Here is an 18,408-nt window from a genome sequence, read left to right as displayed (position 1 = left end):
TTCCTTTTAAAGCTTTTTTTTTTTTTTTGAGACATAGTTTCACTCTTGTTGCCCAGGCTGGAGTGCAGTGGCACAATCTCGGCTCATGGTAACCTCCGCCTCCTGGGTTCAAGTGATTCTTCTGCCTCAGCCTCCTGAGTAGCTGAGATTACAGGCATGCACCGCCACGCCTGGCTAATTTTGTATTTTTAGTAGAGACGGGGTTTCTCCATGTTAGTCAGGCTGGTCTCGAACTCCTGACCTCAGGTGATCCGCCCGCCTCAGCCTCCCAAAGTGTTGGGATTACAGGCATGAACCACCATGCCCAGCCACCTTTTTAAAATTTTTGAGATGGAGTCTCACTCTGTTGCCCAGGCTGGAATACAGTGGCACAATCTTGGCTTACTCTATCTTCCACCTCCTGGGCTCAGGTAATTTTCCTGCTTCAGCCTCCCAAGTAGCTGGGATTACAGATGCCCACCACCTTGCCTGGCTAATTTTTGTATTTTTAGTAGAGATGGGGTTTCACCATGTTGGCCAGGCCGGTGTCGAACTCCTGACCTCAGGTGATCCACCCACCTCTGCCTCCCAGAGTGCTGAGACTATAGCCGTGAGCCACTGTGCCCAGCCCGAAGTGCTTTTAATTTTCACTGTGGACATTCAGTAAAATATAACCATGAATTTAAGAAAAATATCCAGCTGGGCGCGGTGGCTCACGCCTGTAATCCCAGCACTCTGGGAGGCCGAGGTGGGTGGATCACGAGGTCAGGAGATAAAGACCATCCTGGCTGATACAGTGAAACCCTGTCTCTACTAAACATACAAAAAATTAGCCAGGCATGGTGGTGGGCGCCTGTAGTCCCAGGTACTCGGGAGGCTGAGGCAGGAGAATGGTGGGAGCCCGGGAGGCGGAGCTTGCAGTGAGCCGAGATCCCGCCACTGCACTCCAGCCTGGGTGACAAAGCGAGACTCCGTCTCAAAAAAAAAAAAAAAAAAAGGGGGGGGCAAATATCATGTTGTCACCCAGCTCTTTGTTAAAGAGCATTCATTGTTTATTTTGTTTTTAGTAATATATTCCTTGTCAGTTAGCTGTTTGGAGTTACGTTTCTCTTTGACATCTTAATGTGCTCCAGAAAATGGTCACTACAGAGTTGAGAATAGAAGAGGGACACCTGGGGACATCAGTTAGGTCTGGAAAGCTTTATTTCTTGAAGATCTGGGGACTTTCTGGCCAAATATTAGCGTTTGTCTGACCTGAATGGTGGGTACATGGGTATTCATGATATTCTTTCTACTTTTGTGTATTTGAAATTTCATCAAATAATTTAAAAAATAAAAGTAATACTGCTAACTTGGAGTTTAGAGGGAGGGTAGTAGCAAGGGGTATTAATTTGTTTTCATTCCAGGAAGTCTTCAGTGCAAGAAATGAATTGTTTGATTGCTGACTTTATTCTTTGGTCTTACACACCAGGGTTTCCATGATAAAGTTTTGGAGGACTGCAATATAGTCCTCAGTTTTAATGCCAGTAACTGCAAAGCTCTGTATCGGAAATCTAAGGCTTTAAGTGATTTAGGAAGATATAAAAAGGCCTATGATGCTGTAGCAAAGTGCTCCTTAGCAGTGCCTCAGGTATGAAATTTATAGTTTTTTTCTTTACATCATAACCATTTACATCATAATAAATGGCATTTAAAGAGTTACATTTTCCAGGCATCCATCAACCTGCTTCAGTTGGGTATAATTGCTAATGAAGCAGGTGTCTTGATGGGAAACTTCACTGTTTTGTCTATTCTTCTTGACAGTTAGGAAATATAACCCTTTGTGAATTATATATACTTATTTTTTTCAGGATGAGCATGTAATAAAACTAACTCAAGAACTAGCTCAGAAATTGGGATTTAAAATAAGAAAAGCATATGTGCTAGAGCTGAGGTACAAGCTGGAGTTCTCGTCCATAAGGTATTTTCATTTTGTTTTATAACTTGGAGTCAGTTCTGTTTTTAAATTAGTGTCTTTATTTTATTTCAGCTCTCATTAAAATCAGTTCCTGGGGATGGGGCTACCAAGGTAAAGTTATTTTTTCTGTCAAAATTATAATTTGTTTTTTAAAGGGAAGGATGGGAGCAGTTCTGCTTTTAGTATTTTTGGCGTGTGTTTATTTTGGGAACCTTTTTAATTCTTCAAACACATAATTGGCCATAGCTTCCTGTCACTTTATTTATTTATTTCTTTGAGACAGAGTCTTGCTCTGTTGCCTAGGCTGGAGTGCAGTGTCCTGATCTTGGCTCACTGCAACATCCACCTCCTTGGACTCAAGTGATCCTCCCACCTCAGCTTCCCGAGTAGCTGGGACCACAGGCACATACCACCATGCCTGGCAAATTTTTGTATTTTTTGTAGCGATGGGGTTTCACCATGTTGCCCAGGCTGGCCTCAAACTCCTGAGCTCAAGTATTCCTCCTGCCTTGGCCTCCCAAGATGCTGGGATTACAGGTGTGAGCCACCTCTTCTGGCCACTTGCAGTCACTTTACAAAAGAACATCTCCAACTCGAGTAATATATTTTAGCTGTAACCAGCATTTCCTGAAAGCTCCAGTGGGGCATTTTATAGGATGTTAATAGATGTTAGGTTTCCGTGCGATAAGAGTGGTTCAGGGCCAAATACTAGTTTTGGGCGTCATTTGTGATAAAATTAACAAAGGTTTCTGTGGGTTTTTGTTTTTGTTTCTCTTTTGTTTTTAATTTTAAAGTAAGTCTTCTATGGGGCTATTAGGATGCTAATGGCTATTGTGAGTTGGGCGGTGAATGGTGGCCAAATTAGTCACTGGTATTCTGCTGAATAGCCTTTGAGAAATGCTGGTCCACAAGAAATAAGTGGCAGCACTGCTAGAGCAGCACCTCACCTAACACCACGTGTATACAGGTTTGTGTGTTCCATTCATTTCTTGGATCTTAATTGGGAGTTGAATTTCTGTGGACACCTGGGTGAGTTTTTTTCTTTTTCTTTTTTCTTTTTTTTTTTTTTTTTCCGAGACAGAGTCTTGCTCTGTCACCTAGGCTGGAGTGCAGTGGCGCTATCTCGGCTCACTGCAGCCTCTAACTCCCGGGTTCAAGCAGTTCTCCTGCCTCAGCCTCCTGAGTAGCTGGGATTACAGACACCCACCACCACGCCTGGCTAATTTTTGTAATTTTAGTAGAGACGGGGTTTCACCATGTTGGCCAGGCTGGTCTCAAACTCCTGACCTCGTGATCTGCCTGTGTGGGCCTCCTCAGGTGCTGGGATTCCAGGCGTGAGCCACTGTGCCTGGCTTAGGGTGAGTTTTACCAATTGTTTTATGCCTTAGAGTCCTGAAAATATTATGACCTATTGTTTCGTTTAATTTCTAGGCTTTGAACCATTCTGTGGAAGATATTGAGCCAGGTATGTTTTCACATATCATCTTAACAATTTGAAGAGTGCTAGCTTTGTACCTGATGTCTTTGTGTGTGATGTATTGTTGTCAAGTAATATTGCTGTGTGGTTATATTCATATTAATGTATTAATATTAAAGTGAGAATGATTTCTAATGCTCCCTTTATGCCTTTGGATGTGCCAGTGAGTGACTGATAAGCGTTGGATGTTAGTAAGCAATCAGTGACACCCCCGGTGGCCTTGCTGCTATCTGACAGCTGTGCCCAAAAAGAGGTACAGGCATTTTGTGAAAGAAGGATAAGTTTTCACAAGTGACTGTATCTATTTGGAATTGCTTTAGTATACTGTCAGTTTTATTATTTTTATAATTGCCTTCATATTTTCATCTTCATATCTCTATTATTGGGGATTAATGCTATTATTATGTAAGTACAATGAAAGTGACTGAGTACATTTCCATCTGTGTTACAGATTTATTAACTCCAAGGCAAGAAGCAGTTCCTGTTGTCTCTTTACCCGCACCCAGTTTTTCTCATGAAGTTGGAAGTGAGCTGGCCTCAGTTCCTGTTATGCCCTTAACTTCTATTCTGCCACTGCAAGTGGAAGAGAGCACTCTGCCATCTGCAGTGCTGGCAAATGGAGGAAAGATGCCCTTCACTATGCCGGAAGCTTTTCTAGATGATGGAGATATGGTCCTTGGAGATGAACTAGATGACCTCCTTGATTCTGCACCTGAAACTAATGAAACTGTTATGGTAAGTTTCAGTGTTACTCAAGTTTCTTCCGAAGACAGGGTTAACTTTTTTAAAATTGTAATATAACTTAATAGACTTTTTCAGTATTGCATATAGGCTGAATTTGGGATTTGTTTTAACCTTGAAAGTTACTTTTATTCTTGTCTAATGGAACTGGTTAATTTGATCATTTTGAAATAAAAGAAACAATGCTATCTAGTAATTAGCCAATTTTTTTCCAATTCATATTGGGATTACATAGTATAGAAAGGGCAAATAAAACATTCTGATAAAAAATAGGCATTTAGTATTTAAGAAAAAATGAATTATATAGATTAAGGACTTCTTATTCTTTTTATTTATTTATTTATTTTTTTGAGACGGAGTCTCACTCTGTTGCCCAGGCTGGAGTGCAGTGGTGCGATCTCGCCTCACTGCAAGCTCCACCTCCTGGGTTCACACCATTCTTCTGCCTCAGCTTCCTGAGTAGCTGGGACTACAGGCGCCCGCTACCTCGCCCGGCTAATTTTTTTGTATTTTTAGTAGAGATGGGGTTTCACCATGTTAGCCAGAATGGTCTTGATATCCTGACCTCGTGATCCACCTGCCTCAGGCTCCCAAAGTGCTGGGATTACAGGTGTGAGCCACCGCGCCTGGCCTCAGGACTTCTTATTCTTAAAGATAATACTCTAGCAACCACATATTTTAAAGCAGGGTTTAGCCAACTATAGCCTACAGGCTCAATCTGGCCTATTACCTGTTTTTGTGTGGCTTGCAAACTAAGAATATTTTTTACAATTCTTAAATGGTTGAGAGAAGAACAAAAAAAGAGAATAATATTTTGTGGCATGTGGAAATTATTTGAAACTAGCCTGGGTAACCATAGCAAGGCCACGTCTCTACAAAAAATTAAAAACAGCCTGGCATGGTGGTGCGTGCCTGTGGTCCCACTGCTTGGAAGGCTGAGAGGAGAGGATCACTTGAGCCCAGGAGGTTGAGGCTGCAGTGAGCACTGATTGTGCCATGCACTCTAGCCTGGGCAACACAGTGAGACCCTGTCTCAGTCAATCAATAAAATTACATGACATTCTAATTTCAGGGTCCATAAGTAAAGTTTTACTGTAACACATCAGTGACTACTCATTTTATGTGCTGTCTGTGGCTGCTTTTGCACTGCAACAGCATAGTTGAGTCCTTGCAACAGGGACCATGTGGCCTACAGAGCCTAAAATACTTAGTATCCATCCCTGTATAAAAAGACTTTTTTGCTGGGTGCAGTGGTGCACGCCTGTAATCACAGCACTTTGGGAGGCTGAGGTGGGCAGATCACCAGGAGTTTGAGACCAGCTTGGCCAACATGGCAAAAGTCTACCTCTATCAAAAATTACAGAAATTAGCTGGGCATGGTGGTGCACATCTGTAATCCCAGCTACTTGGGTGGTTGAGGCAAGAGAATCACTTGAGCCCGGGAGGCGGAGGTTGCAGTGAGCCAAGATTGCACCACTGCACTCCACCCTGGGTGACAGAGCAAGACTCTGTCTCAAAAAAAATAAAAAAGAGACTTTTCTGACCCCTTCTATAAAGTATAATAAATTAGTAGCAGCAGTGGTAGGATGATAGTGATGAGAGGGAGAAATTCCAAGCTGGTTTCCAGGGCTGGTGAAATAGATGGTGTCAGTGTGCAAAAGGCTGACAGAGCTGGGTTTGATTCTTACCAGCTCTGCAGTACTGGGCAAGTTACTTCACCATTAGTACATCATTTCCCTCATCTGTATGATGGTTATCACAGTAGGATGTATCTGAGAGAGCTGTTTTAAGAACCACGTAGATAGCATATGATACCATAACATAAGGTGCATGGAAGCTGTCAGTGAGTTGCAGCTTTGATGGGGCCTGGGGAAGTTAGAGTTGTATGTTCTTGTCCAGTTGTAACTTCACACCTCCAGAGAGGTTGTCCCAATCTTCATGGGCTTCTCCAGCTCCCGTCTCTGGATCACCTGTCCTCCTGCTGCACCACATATATCCCACAGTTCCTCTTTAATGATGCAATTTTTTTTTTTTTTTTTTTTTTTGAGATGGAGTCTCACTCTGTCGCTCAGGCTGGAGTGCGGTGGCGCGATCTTGGCTTACTGCAACCTCCACCTCCCAGGTTCAAGCAATTACCTGCCTCAGCCTCCCGAGCAGCTGAGATTACAGGCGCCCGCTACCACGCCTGGCTAATTTTTTGTGTATTTTTAGTAGAGATGGGGTTTCACCATCTTGGCCAGGTTGGTCTTGAACTTCTGACCTCGTGATCCACCCACCTCGGCCTTCTAAAGTGCTGGGATTACAGGTGTGAGCCATCATGCCTAGCCTCATATGATGCAAATTCTTATGAGCCCTATAGTCAGGTAAGGGTAGGGAAGCATAGGGAAGTTTTGCAGATGAAACATGAATGTAACATTTGAATTAAAATGTTAGACATCTGGCCAGGTGCAATGGCTCATGCCTGTAATCCCAGCACTTTGGGAGTCCTAGGGTGGGTGAATCACTTGAGGTCAGGAGTTCGAGACCAGCCTGGCCAACATGGCGAAACCCCGTCTCTACTAAAAATACAAAAATTAGCCAGGCGTGGTGGCACACACCTGTAATCCCAGCTTCACAGGAGGCTGAGGCAGGAGAATCGCTTGAACTGGGAAGGTGGAGGTTGCAGTGAGTCGAGGTTGTGCCACTGTACTCCAGCCTGGGTGACAGAGTGAGCCTGTGTCTCAAAAAAAAAAGTTAGACATCCCACCTTGATTATTTTTAAAAATTGTTATTGAAAAGAAGTTCTGTAGCTAAAATAGTTTTAAACGAATCTTGATACTGATTTAAACTTTGTTTTTCTTGGAGATGGAGTCTTGCTCTGTTGCGCAGGCTGTAGTGCAGTTGTGCAATCTTGGCTCACTGCAAGCTCCACCTCCTGGGTTCAAACAGTTCTCCTGCCTCAGCCTCCCAAGTAGCTGGGACTACAGGCACACGCTGCCATGCACAGCCAACTTTTTGTATTTCAGTAGAGATGGGGTTTCACCGTGTTGCCCAGGCTGGTCTCGAACTCCTGAGCTCACGCAATCTGCCTGCCTTGGCCTCCCAAAGTGTTAGGATTACAGGCCACCGTGCCTGGCCGAAACATGATCTCCCAGTGTAATAATGTTTTTATTTGCTGGTGTTGAAAGTAGTTCAGCCAAACCCATGACAGCTTCATGAATTTTAATCACATCTTTTTTTCTTCCACAGCCGTCAGCTTTAGTCAGAGGACCCCTTCAGACTGCCAGTGTCTCTCCTAGCATGCCCTTTTCGGCATCTCTGTTAGGAACCTTACCCATTGGTGCGAGGTATGCTCCTCCACCCTCCTTCTCAGAATTTTATCCACCTTTGACTTCATCCTTAGAAGATTTTTGTTCTTCTTTAAATTCGTTTTCAATGAGTGAATCCAAACGAGGTAAGAACCAAATGTAAATTGTAAACAATTGCAGTTAATTTTCTCAAAATGAAAATGTTTGTTTGGCCATTATTTAACTGACTCTAGGTAGCAGACACGTGAATTATTTTCATTGTAGCTAAAAATAGAAAGACTAAGCCTTCAGTTTTGAATTTACCTTGACTTAGCTGTGCCATTCTGGAGACCCAGGAGCAAAGGCATGAGAAGAGAAATGTGTGTGGCACTGGTGTTTCTGTAGGATAGTTTGTTAAGCTGGGAGTGTATTGTTTTGGGGGTGAAATGACTCTTAGTGTATTCTCCCATAACGGTGTATCACATCTTAAAGGGTCTTAGAGACAGGCTATGCCATTAAATTCTGATCTAGGGACACACTAATTTAAGATCAGTATTTAGAATGATAGCAGTTAGATGTGTCTATTTTAGGTTTCATCTGTGGAGCTCAGCAAACCGTGGCTGCTGCTTTAACTTTCCAGGAGATTGCTGAGTTTGGGGTCTGACTCCTGTTTCTGTCATCCTAGGTTTAACATATATACTTCAATCACTAGAAAAATATTTTTTTGAAGGCATTGTTACATGGCTAAAAGGGCAAAAATCTTACATAATTGACTTAAAGATTTACAATGGAAGAAATTAAAATATATGGGAGACAGAAGGGCAGAGAGAAAATAATTGAGTGCTAGACTAAGAAAAAGAAAGCAGGCCGGATGCGGTGGCTCACACCTGTAATCCCAGCACTTTGGGAGGCCGAGGCAGGAGGATCACTTGAGCTCAGGGGTTTGAGACCAGCCTGAGGAGTTTGAGACCAGTCTGGGCAACATGGTGAAACCCTGTCTATACAAAAAATATACGAATTAGCTGGGTGTGGTATGTGCCGGTGATCCCAGTTACTCGGGAGGTGGAGGTGGGAGGATTCCTCGAGCCCAGGAGGTTGAGGCTACAGTGAGCCAAGATCACACCCCTGCATTCCAGCATGGGTGACAGAATGCGACCCTGTAAAAAAAAAAAAAAAAAAAACAAGAGAAAGTAATTGAAAACCTCACTGATTTTTTTTTTTTTTTTTAATGTTATGGTCAGTTCCTGCTTCATTTTTTTTGAGACAGTCTCACTCTGTTGCCCAGGCTGGAGTGCAGTGGTGAGATCTTGGCTCACTGCAACCTCTGCCTCTTGGGTTTGAGCGATTCTCCTGCCTCAGCCTCCTGAGTAGCTAGGATTACAGGTGCCTGCCATCACACCTGGCAATTTTTTTTTGTATTTTCAGTAGAGAAGGGGTTTCACCATGTTGGCCAGGCTGGTCTCAAACTCCTGACCTCCTGTGATCTGCCCAGTTTGGCCTCCTAAAGTGCTGGGATTGCCAGATGTGAGCCACTGCACCCGGCCCCATATTTTCAAAAGGTTCCCGTTTTTGAATATAAAGAATTTTCTTGGTGTTTTTAGTAGTTGTAGTTGGTGGGCCCTGCCTTAGCTTATTTCTCTGAAAATAGGTTTTTATTTAAATTTGTTTGACTATGCCCTTGGTTTCTAGAGGAAAGCAAAGACTCTAGAGCCCTCTTTGGGTGTCAACACTGAGCAAGAAAATTTCTAGAAATTGGGATGGGAGAATAGAGTGGGAGGCCATAGCCAGTAAGCTACTAAGCCCTGATGTTCTTATTACATGATCAGAATGAAAAGGTCTGTTGAAGTTTTTTTATTATTTTAGATCTGTCCACCTCAACTTCTAGAGAGGGAACACCGCTTAACAACAGTAATTCTTCCCTTTTACTTGTAAGTGCCACTTCCTCTTTTGTAAATACATCGCTTGAATTGAAAATAGTTACTTAAGTAACTGAGTTATTTGGATGAACATGACAGTCTCCCTTAAATTTTGTGTGTGCTGTAGGAAATTATGTTAAAGTAAGACTTCTGGAACATCTAGTAATAATGGCTCTATGTTTAAGACTTGATCTGTCATAGCAAATTAATCAGTATTGCAGACAGTGTAAGAGGCTTTAGTACAGCATAAACAAATCAAGGAAATATAAGATCAGGGCATGTAAAGCGTGTGTACTTTTGCAGTAGAACTTATTATAATATGGAGGATCAAAAAAGTGGGGGGGTGCCTAGAAACCAAAAGAGAGAAAAATGTAGAAAGAGACAGTTTTTAAGATAGAAGAGCATTAAGGATGGAGTAGTACTGACCTCAGTTTATGAAGATCTTATTTTTCAGATGCATTCGGTTCCTTTCTTCAGTGATAATGCAATATTTGTTGGCTGTTTTTTTTTTTTTTTTTTCTTCTTATTTTTCTTGCAGATGAATGGACCAGGTAGTTTGTTTGCCTCGGAGAATTTCCTGGGAATTTCAAGTCAGCCTAGAAATGACTTCGGAAACTTTTTTGGAAGTGCAGTTACCAAACCATCTTCATCAGTGACTCCAAGACATCCCCTTGAAGGAACCCATGAATTGAGACAAGCTTGCCAGATCTGTTTTGTAAAATCAGGTCAGGACCAAACAAACACTCAGAGAGTATTAAACTACTTGTTTGTAACCTTGAAAGTTGTTAGGAATTTGTAAATACATGTGAACAACGTCAGTTATTATGGTTCTTCAATCCCCGTTTTGAATTCTTCCTAAACAAGTAGCAGTTACTGACTGAGTGCCTTTGGAGGGTAATAGGATAAATCTCTGCTTTTACTTGATGTGATTTTATTTATAGAATCATGTAGAATAGAATATTTACCTAGTTTTGGAAGCTTATTAAAATTTTAATGAAACTCATGTTCTCAGTATATGCTTTAGAAGTTGATTATTTTCAAATAGAGCAAGGACTAGAAAACAGCATTATAAGACCAGTATATAATACAGTGTATATGAAAATTAAATACTTTGATAGATTGTTTCATATCTTTACCTTAAATCAAGTGACATAAACAGTTTATTCTGATCTGGAGTCAACTTCATTTTCTTTCTTAGTTTAACAGTGTTCTTTACTTTTATAAGCCGTCAAAATTCCTCTCCAGATTATTTCCCTAAGGTTAAGTAAGGGTATTTTTTTTTGGCAGGAGTGGAGTTGAATAGAACATTGTGTTATCTGATAAAATATAAAAGGCAAAAATCTACCTTAGTAGCCTACTTACATTTTAGGGTTGTGGAATTGGGATTTCTGTGGGAATTTAATAATTGATGTTCATCTGTTTATGTCAGCTTGTAAATTTACTTGTAAAATGAAATGATATTTTTTGTGCATATGAACAATCCTCTTTACATCTTTTTCAGGCCCTAAGTTAATGGATTTCACTTACCATGCTAATATAGATCATAAGTGTAAGAAAGATATTTTAATCGGTAGGATAAAGAATGTTGAAGATAAATCATGGAAAAAAATACGTCCAAGACCAACAAAAACAAATTATGAAGGACCATATTATATATGTAAAGGTATATACTGTAATTACTTAATTAGTATACATTACATAAGTGGTGAACTACAGTCATGCTTAGCTTAATGACAGGGATACATTCTGAGAAATGTATTTGTGTAAGGTTTACTTACACAAACCTCAACGGTGTAGCCAACAACGCACCTAGCCTATCCATGACATAGTCAACGGCTCCTAAGCTACAGACTTGTACAGCATGTTACTGTAATGAATACTGAGGCTACTGTAACGCAACAGTATCTGTGTATCTAAACATAGAAAAGGTACAGAAAAAACGCGGTGTTAATCTTATGGGACCACCATTATATATACAGTCTGTAGTTGACTGAAATGTCAGTATGTGGTATAGGACTGTGCTTGCTACATTTATTATAATATCTATTAATACATAATTTATTCCATTATGTTATTATAATGGTGTTGACTGTTATAAAAAATGTTTAGAGCTAATAGCAAGTTCCTTGGATTGAGATGTTAATATGTTTTATATTATTTTTTACTGTTGTTTTTAACTTTTTCTTTTTTGAGACAGTCTCACTCTGTCATCCAGGCTGGAGTGCAGTGGCGCAATATCGACTCACTGCAACCTCTGCCTTCTGGGTTCAAGCAGTTCTCCTGCCTCAGCCCTCCCGAGTAGCTGGGATTACAGGCATCCGCCGATACACCTGGCTAATTTTTGTATTTTTAGTAGAGACAGGGTTTCGCTATGTTGCCTAGGCTGGTTTCGAATTCCTGGCCTCAAGTTATCTGCCCACCTGGGCTTCCCAGAGTGTTAGGATTACAGGCGTCAGCCACTGTACTGGCCAAGGTTTTATTTATTTATTTCTTAATTTTTTGTGACAGAGTCTCGCTGTCTTCCAGGCTGTCGTGCACAGGTGCAATCTCGGCTCCCTGCAACCTCTGCTTCCCAGGTTCAAGCAATTTTCTCATGACTCAGCTACCGAATAGCTGGAATTACAGGCGTGTGCCACCCAGCCCCACTAATTTTTGTATTTTTTAGTAGAGATGGGTTTTATCATGTTGGTTAGGCTCGTTTTGAAGTCCTGGCCTCAAATGATCTGCCTGCCTCGGCCTCCCAAAATGTTGGGATTACAGGTGTGAGCCACTATACCTGGCCTATGACCAGGTTTTAAACAGAAGACTGTCTCAAACCTTAAGTTCTCTCTAAACAGAATGAAAACACTGAGCTAAGGCTTTGAAAAGTGTTTAAGATGCTTTTGAGAGAACTTGGTATTTTCATGATTGTCAGACAAGTTTGTGTGAGTGAGCTTAGAATGTCCCTAAATGATTTTTTTTTTTAACTGAGGTGTATTCCATGAGAGTATCAAGGCTCTTCTCACAGTCTGTAATAAAAATAATTAAGGCTTGTGGTACTTCTCTTTTTTAGAGTTGATATCATCCATCCCCTGATAATAATATGCATATCATTGTTTGAGACTGTCCATGAATTGTTATACAAGTTCAAATGATGCCCTAAATGTTACTTATATTCATTGGCTTTAAGGAAACAATTAACATCATTTTTTTGTTTGTTTGTTTTGACACTGGGACTTGCTCTGTTGCCCAGGCTGGAGTGCAGTGGCAAGATCATTGCTTACCGCAGCCTCGAACTCCTGGGCTCAAGGGATCCTCCCACCTCAGCCTCCCAAGTAGCTGGGAGTATAGGCCAGTTACCATGTTTTCATTGTCTTTCCATTCCCTGTTTTTCTAGATGTTGCTGCTGAGGAGGAATGTAGATATTCAGGCCACTGCACGTTTGCTTATTGCCAAGAGGAGATAGATGTGTGGACACTGGAGCGGAAAGGGGCATTCAGCCGCGAGGCTTTCTTTGGCGGCAATGGAAAGATTAACCTTACTGTGTTCAAACTTCTCCAGGAGCATCTTGGAGAATTTATATTCCTTTGTGAGGTGCGTTCTCCAAAACTTATTTTCACTGTAAAGTTGAATTTGCAAGCCCAGTGGTATTGTCCTGCCATGTGATAAAACATTCACTCAGTAAATGAATAAATATTCACTTATTTATATGATAAATAATATCTCATGTGTGAATAAAATATTTCTCTGGTCCTGCCATGTGATAAAACATTCATTCAGTAAATGATAGCTACTATTGTTACCAAAAAGAATATTAAACCTTCATATTAAGTATTACTTTTGTAATGACATTGAAACTAGGACAATATTCTGGGTACAAAATTTATATTTTGTATTTTTTTTGATAATCTTTCTCTCTCTATTCCAGAAATGTTTTGATCATAAGCCTAGAATGATAAGTAAAAGAAATAAAGATAATTCTACTGCTTGTTCTCACCCGGTTACAAAGCATGAGTTTGAAGACAATAAGTATGTTGATAGTTTCTAATTTCTGTAATGACAAAATAGATTCTTTTCTGGATCTAAATAAAACTAGTAATAGTGTCTGTCCAGGCATTGCTCTTTCATCATTTGTTGTTACTCTGAAGAACAATGACGAAATTTTAAAATGTCTTTTAGTATATTTGGCTGGGAAGTGAATAATTAACTAAATATATTATGTAAAACAGAAAAGCATTATTGATGTATAGTTTCTCATGACGTGGATTTAGGTATTTTATGGCTTAAAATATAAGCACCCCCCCAATTAATTCAACAATTGCATATAGTGATTTGGTTTTTTTGTTTGTTCTTTTTGAGAGAGAGTCTTGCTCTGTCACCGAGGCTGAAGTGCAGTGGCATGATCTTGGCTCACAGCAAGTTCTGCCTCCCAGATTCAAGAGATTCTCTTGCCTCAGCCTCTCAAGCAGCTGGGATTATAGACACCCACCACCAGGCCTGGCTAAGTTTTTGTATTTTTTTTTTTTGAGATGAAGTCTTGTTCTGTTTCTAAGGCTGGAGTGCAGTGGCGCGATCTCAGCTCACTGCAACCTCCGCCTCCCGGGTTCAAGCGATTCTCCTGCCTCAGCCTCTCCAGTAGCTGGAATTACAGGTGCATGCCACCACACCTGGCTAATTTTTGCATTTTTAGTAGAGACAGGGTTTTACCATGTTGGCCGGGCTGGTCTCGAACTCCTGACCTCAAGTTATCCACCCGTTTTGGCCTCCCAAAGTGCTGGGATTACAGGTGTGAGCCACTGTGCCCGGCCCCCATGATTTTTTTTTTTTTTTTTTTTTTGATAAAAATTTAAAATATGGGGCCAGGTACAGTGGCTTACGCCTGTAATCCCAGCACTTGGGAGGCCGAGGCGGGCAGATCACAAGGTAAGGAGATCGAGACCATCCTAGCTAACACTGTAAAACCCCATCTCTACTAAAAATACAAAAAATTAGCCGGGCATGGTGGCGGGTGCCTGTAGTCCATGCCACTGCACTCCAGCCTGGGCGACAGAGCAAGACTCTGCCTCGAAAAAAAAAAAATTTTTTTTTAAATGTATTGTCAGTGTAGAACTTATATATATATTTGAAAAATCTGTGGCAGAACAATATTAAAATGTCACTGTTTTCATCTTAGGTGCCTTGTCCACATTTTGCGAGAGACAACAGTAAAATACTCCAAAATACGTTCTTTTCATGGTCAGTGTCAGCTTGATTTATGTCGACATGAGGTTCGATATGGCTGTTTAAGGGAAGATGAGTGCTTTTATGCCCATAGTCTTGTGGAACTGAAAGTATGGATAATGCAAAATGAAACAGGTAGGTTTGTGTGTGACTGAGAAGTATGTCTCCTCAAAAGCAGACAGGGTTTAACAAAACAGTAATTTGGGCCTGGCGTGGTGGCTCATGACTGTAATCCCACTACTTTGGGAGGCTGAGGCAGATGGATCACTTGAGGCCAGGAGTTCAAGACCAGCCTGACCAGTACTGTAAAATCCCCATCTCTACAAAAAATACAAAATTAATCAGGTGTGGTGGCGGGCGCCTGTAATCCCAGCTACCTGGGAGGCTGAGGCATGAGAACTGCTTGAACCTGGGAGGCAGAGGTTGCAGTAGGCCAAGATCATGCCACTACACCCCAGCCTGGGTGATAAAGTGAGACTGTCTCCAAAANTGGCTGTTTAAGGGAAGATGAGTGCTTTTATGCCCATAGTCTTGTGGAACTGAAAGTATGGATAATGCAAAATGAAACAGGTAGGTTTGTGTGTGACTGAGAAGTATGTCTCCTCAAAAGCAGACAGGGTTTAACAAAACAGTAATTTGGGCCTGGCGTGGTGGCTCATGACTGTAATCCCACTACTTTGGGAGGCTGAGGCAGATGGATCACTTGAGGCCAGGAGTTCAAGACCAGCCTGACCAGTACTGTAAAATCCCCATCTCTACAAAAAATACAAAAATTAATCAGGTGTGGTGGCGGGCGCCTGTAATCCCAGCTACCTGGGAGGCTGAGGCATGAGAACTGCTTGAACCTGGGAGGCAGAGGTTGCAGTAGGCCAAGATCATGCCACTACACCCCAGCCTGGGTGATAAAGTGAGACTGTCTCCAAAAAAAAAAAAAAAAAAAAAAAAAAAAAAAGAAAGGAATTTGGAAATTTGGAGACCTACCCTTCTCCATCAACCAGATGTGGCGACACTATTGATTTTGTCCTGAGCTTTAAACTTTTGATTTTTAGAGTTGCCTATTTTGAGTGTGTTTTCATGTCATTAATTACTGATACGAGTTGATACATGCAGTTGTTGGGAGGAAAGATTCTTCAGGAGGCACAAAGAGCTGTATTTGTGTATATTCCATTTCCAAAAAGAGTAACGTGGTATTCATCCTTGCTGATGGATTAGGATGTATGAGAATAGTTTGGAAGCTGAAGGTTCTCCACGTCTAACTGCACCCAGATTGGTGGGCTGTTGCTCTTATAGATATAATTTAAAGGAAGGCTTGTACATTCCCCAGGTATCTCACATGATGCTATTGCTCAAGAATCTAAACGATATTGGCAGAATTTGGAAGCAAATGTACCTGGAGCACAGGTATTTTTCTCTTGTGTACTTTCTGCATTTGGTGTCCTTTTTGGAATTGCCTAATAGATGTTGGTTGTTGGTGGATGCAGTTAACACTTACAGTCCAGTTACTTTCTTAATGTTCATTCAGGTGAGTCATTCTTATGAGAAAAAACAATTTGCATTTTAGTTGATTATCATAAAAAAATTATGCATCCCACAATGCCTGCCAAGAGTGGAGGACACTGTTTTCTTATTTAGTTTAATTGACAAAACACCTGGAGTTCTGGGCTTTATGGATTCTTGGAGTAAGGCGGGGTAGATTATAATTTAGCTTTCCACCTGGCATCTCTCGTTTTTCCATTGCTCTCCCCTCAACACCCCTGACCCAAATACAACAATTCTAGTCATCAATTTCAAAGATGAGTTTCATAAATTAAAGTTTGGCATTTATAATCTACTTTTACAATATTCTCTTACATTTGGGGAAGAATTGGAGATTTAGTTATCAGATATAATGGTCAAGTCATCACCTCAGATAAAATGGGAAATTGTATATTGTTGTGAAAAAAATGCATGTTGATTTAGTATTTTGTCATCAGAATATTGGTTTTCTGTTAAAAAAAAAATTAAAACGAATCTTTTAATTGTTTAAGGTACTTGGTAATCAAATGATACCTGGATTTCTTAATATGAAGATAAAGTTTGTGTGCGCCCAGTGTCTGAGAAACGGTCAAGTCATTGAACCAGACAAAAACAGAAAATATTGTAGTGCAAAAGCAAGGCATTCGTAAGTATTGTGTGTGGAAACAATTCCTATTTTGTAATTTTCTGTTTCATAGGTATAAAATCATACACATAAGAAAAAAGTTTAAGGCTTTGAAGAGAGGAGAGAAAAGTAGATAATTTACGGTAATTACAAACACAAGGGAAGAGATTTTTAGGACCTAGTAGATAAGAATTCAAAAGTAGTGTTTTTTTCCTGTATTTTATCAATTCTTTGTTTAGAGTTCATAGGGAATGTTTGTAAATGACAATAGGAAGTGAAAATATAGAATCATAAGGTATTTATAGAAGCATTGAGAAAAAAATTCTCTGGTTCCTCAGGTACAAACTTTGTGCCTCTCCCTTTGTGTTATGTCTTTTGCTTGTGTGTCTTTGTTTTTTTCTGAACTCCATTTTTCTTAGGTGGACCAAAGACCGGCGTGCGATGAGAGTGATGTCTATTGAACGTAAGAAGTGGATGAACATCCGTCCTCTCCCCACAAAGAAACAAATGCCTTTACAGTTTGATGTACATACGTAATTTTTAAGCCACTTTTTTTTTAATTAGGCATTTCAAATCATTAGAAAATAGTAGTAATTCAGATTGAAATTCAAGCCCTTTAAATAGTATTCATCAGTAATAATGCTATTTAAATGGTTCCTCTTTGGTTTCCTTCCTCTTTAGTATATGTATGGTTCCATAGCAGTTTTCATATTGATTGGAATTTTATTAGTTATTTGGAAAAGTAAATAGTGGATCTGAGGAAGTTATGGGGACAATGTAACTTACTTTTAGATGAATTACTTTGGGGAGGGAATGAGAGCAAATTTTATTTAATTGTGATTTCTTTGGTTTGATACCAGACCCAAGGTTTTCAGTCTTATGAATGCTGTTGATGAGGTTGTTTTTATCATGCCTTGTCTCTTTCACTGCAGCAAGAGATACGTAGCTACAAGACACCTCACTTTATAGGACTTTCTAAAAGTAACCCAAAGGAAAATGTTCAATGTTAGAGGACCATGTTCTTCAAAAACTAGAAAATACTAGACTAATTTAAAATTAGGATAGTATTTCATTCACGTATTTCATCTTGTTACGCTGTAGCACCTTACCTGATCTTGAAGATGATTGTCCGAGCAAACCACTTGAGTTGTCCTAGACTTTCTTCTTCACGAGAGAGAGGGTCTGGAGAGCATGTAGAGACACTTCACATGTGCGTTAGCAAACAGGGACACTTGGAGCATCCACAGGTAGTAAGCTCTCTACCCGGATGGAGGAAATACAGAGGGAACCTTTTGCCCATAGAAGCAGGGCAGATGGACTGTAGAGTCCTCTTGTAAATGAGACCTCTCTCTGAACTGCAAGAAAGAGTTGAAGAAGAGGTAGATGCATTTTTCACCACCTACAGTACCTTGCAGTTTTGTAAAACTTACACAAGTAACACAGCCAGTCTTTTTGAGGGGTTGGTGGGTTTGTGTTTTATCCAGAGTGGTTTTAGACTCAGATTTTATCAATGGGTTATGTAGGAGGGGAAAGAGGTTTATTTGGAACCCTGATTTCTTGTGGTTTAAAGGATGATGGAGATAATATGTATATCAAGTACTTTGTTAAAATGAGTACAACTGAGAACAACCCTGGTTCCTGAGGCAGCAGCTTAGAGTATTGGTTATTCTTTAATCTTGAACATGGTGTAGTACTGTGCAACACTACAGTAGCTTATTTCCTCTTTTTCCCCC

The 18,408-nt window shown here is 40.5% G+C and overlaps 1 protein-coding gene across 1 annotated transcript in view; it reads left to right on the top strand.

Annotated features, from left to right (window-relative positions):
• ZC3H7A (zinc finger CCCH-type containing 7A) overlaps positions 1-18,408 on the top strand; it is a 33,800-nt gene that overhangs the window by 6,134 nt on the left and 9,258 nt on the right. Inside the window, 16 exon segments of the mRNA XM_017890680.1 lie at positions 1,451-1,609; positions 1,830-1,901; positions 1,904-1,912; positions 2,009-2,047; positions 3,368-3,401; positions 3,865-4,148; positions 7,383-7,587; positions 9,284-9,348; positions 9,875-10,061; positions 10,838-10,999; positions 12,713-12,909; positions 13,244-13,344; positions 14,489-14,670; positions 15,860-15,936; positions 16,563-16,696; positions 17,095-17,200. Of these exon segments, the coding sequence (XP_017746169.1) occupies positions 1,451-1,609; positions 1,830-1,901; positions 1,904-1,912; positions 2,009-2,047; positions 3,368-3,401; positions 3,865-4,148; positions 7,383-7,587; positions 9,284-9,348; positions 9,875-10,061; positions 10,838-10,999; positions 12,713-12,909; positions 13,244-13,344; positions 14,489-14,670; positions 15,860-15,936; positions 16,563-16,696; positions 17,095-17,200 (2,013 nt within the window).

Source organism: Rhinopithecus bieti, unplaced genomic scaffold (genome assembly GCF_001698545.2).
Source record: "Rhinopithecus bieti isolate Rb0 unplaced genomic scaffold, ASM169854v2 scaffold_19459, whole genome shotgun sequence".
In the NCBI taxonomy this organism is placed as follows: Eukaryota; Metazoa; Chordata; class Mammalia; order Primates; family Cercopithecidae; genus Rhinopithecus; species Rhinopithecus bieti.
Note: the sequence above shows the minus strand (reverse complement) of the source record. Positions and strands in the feature narration are given on the sequence as shown.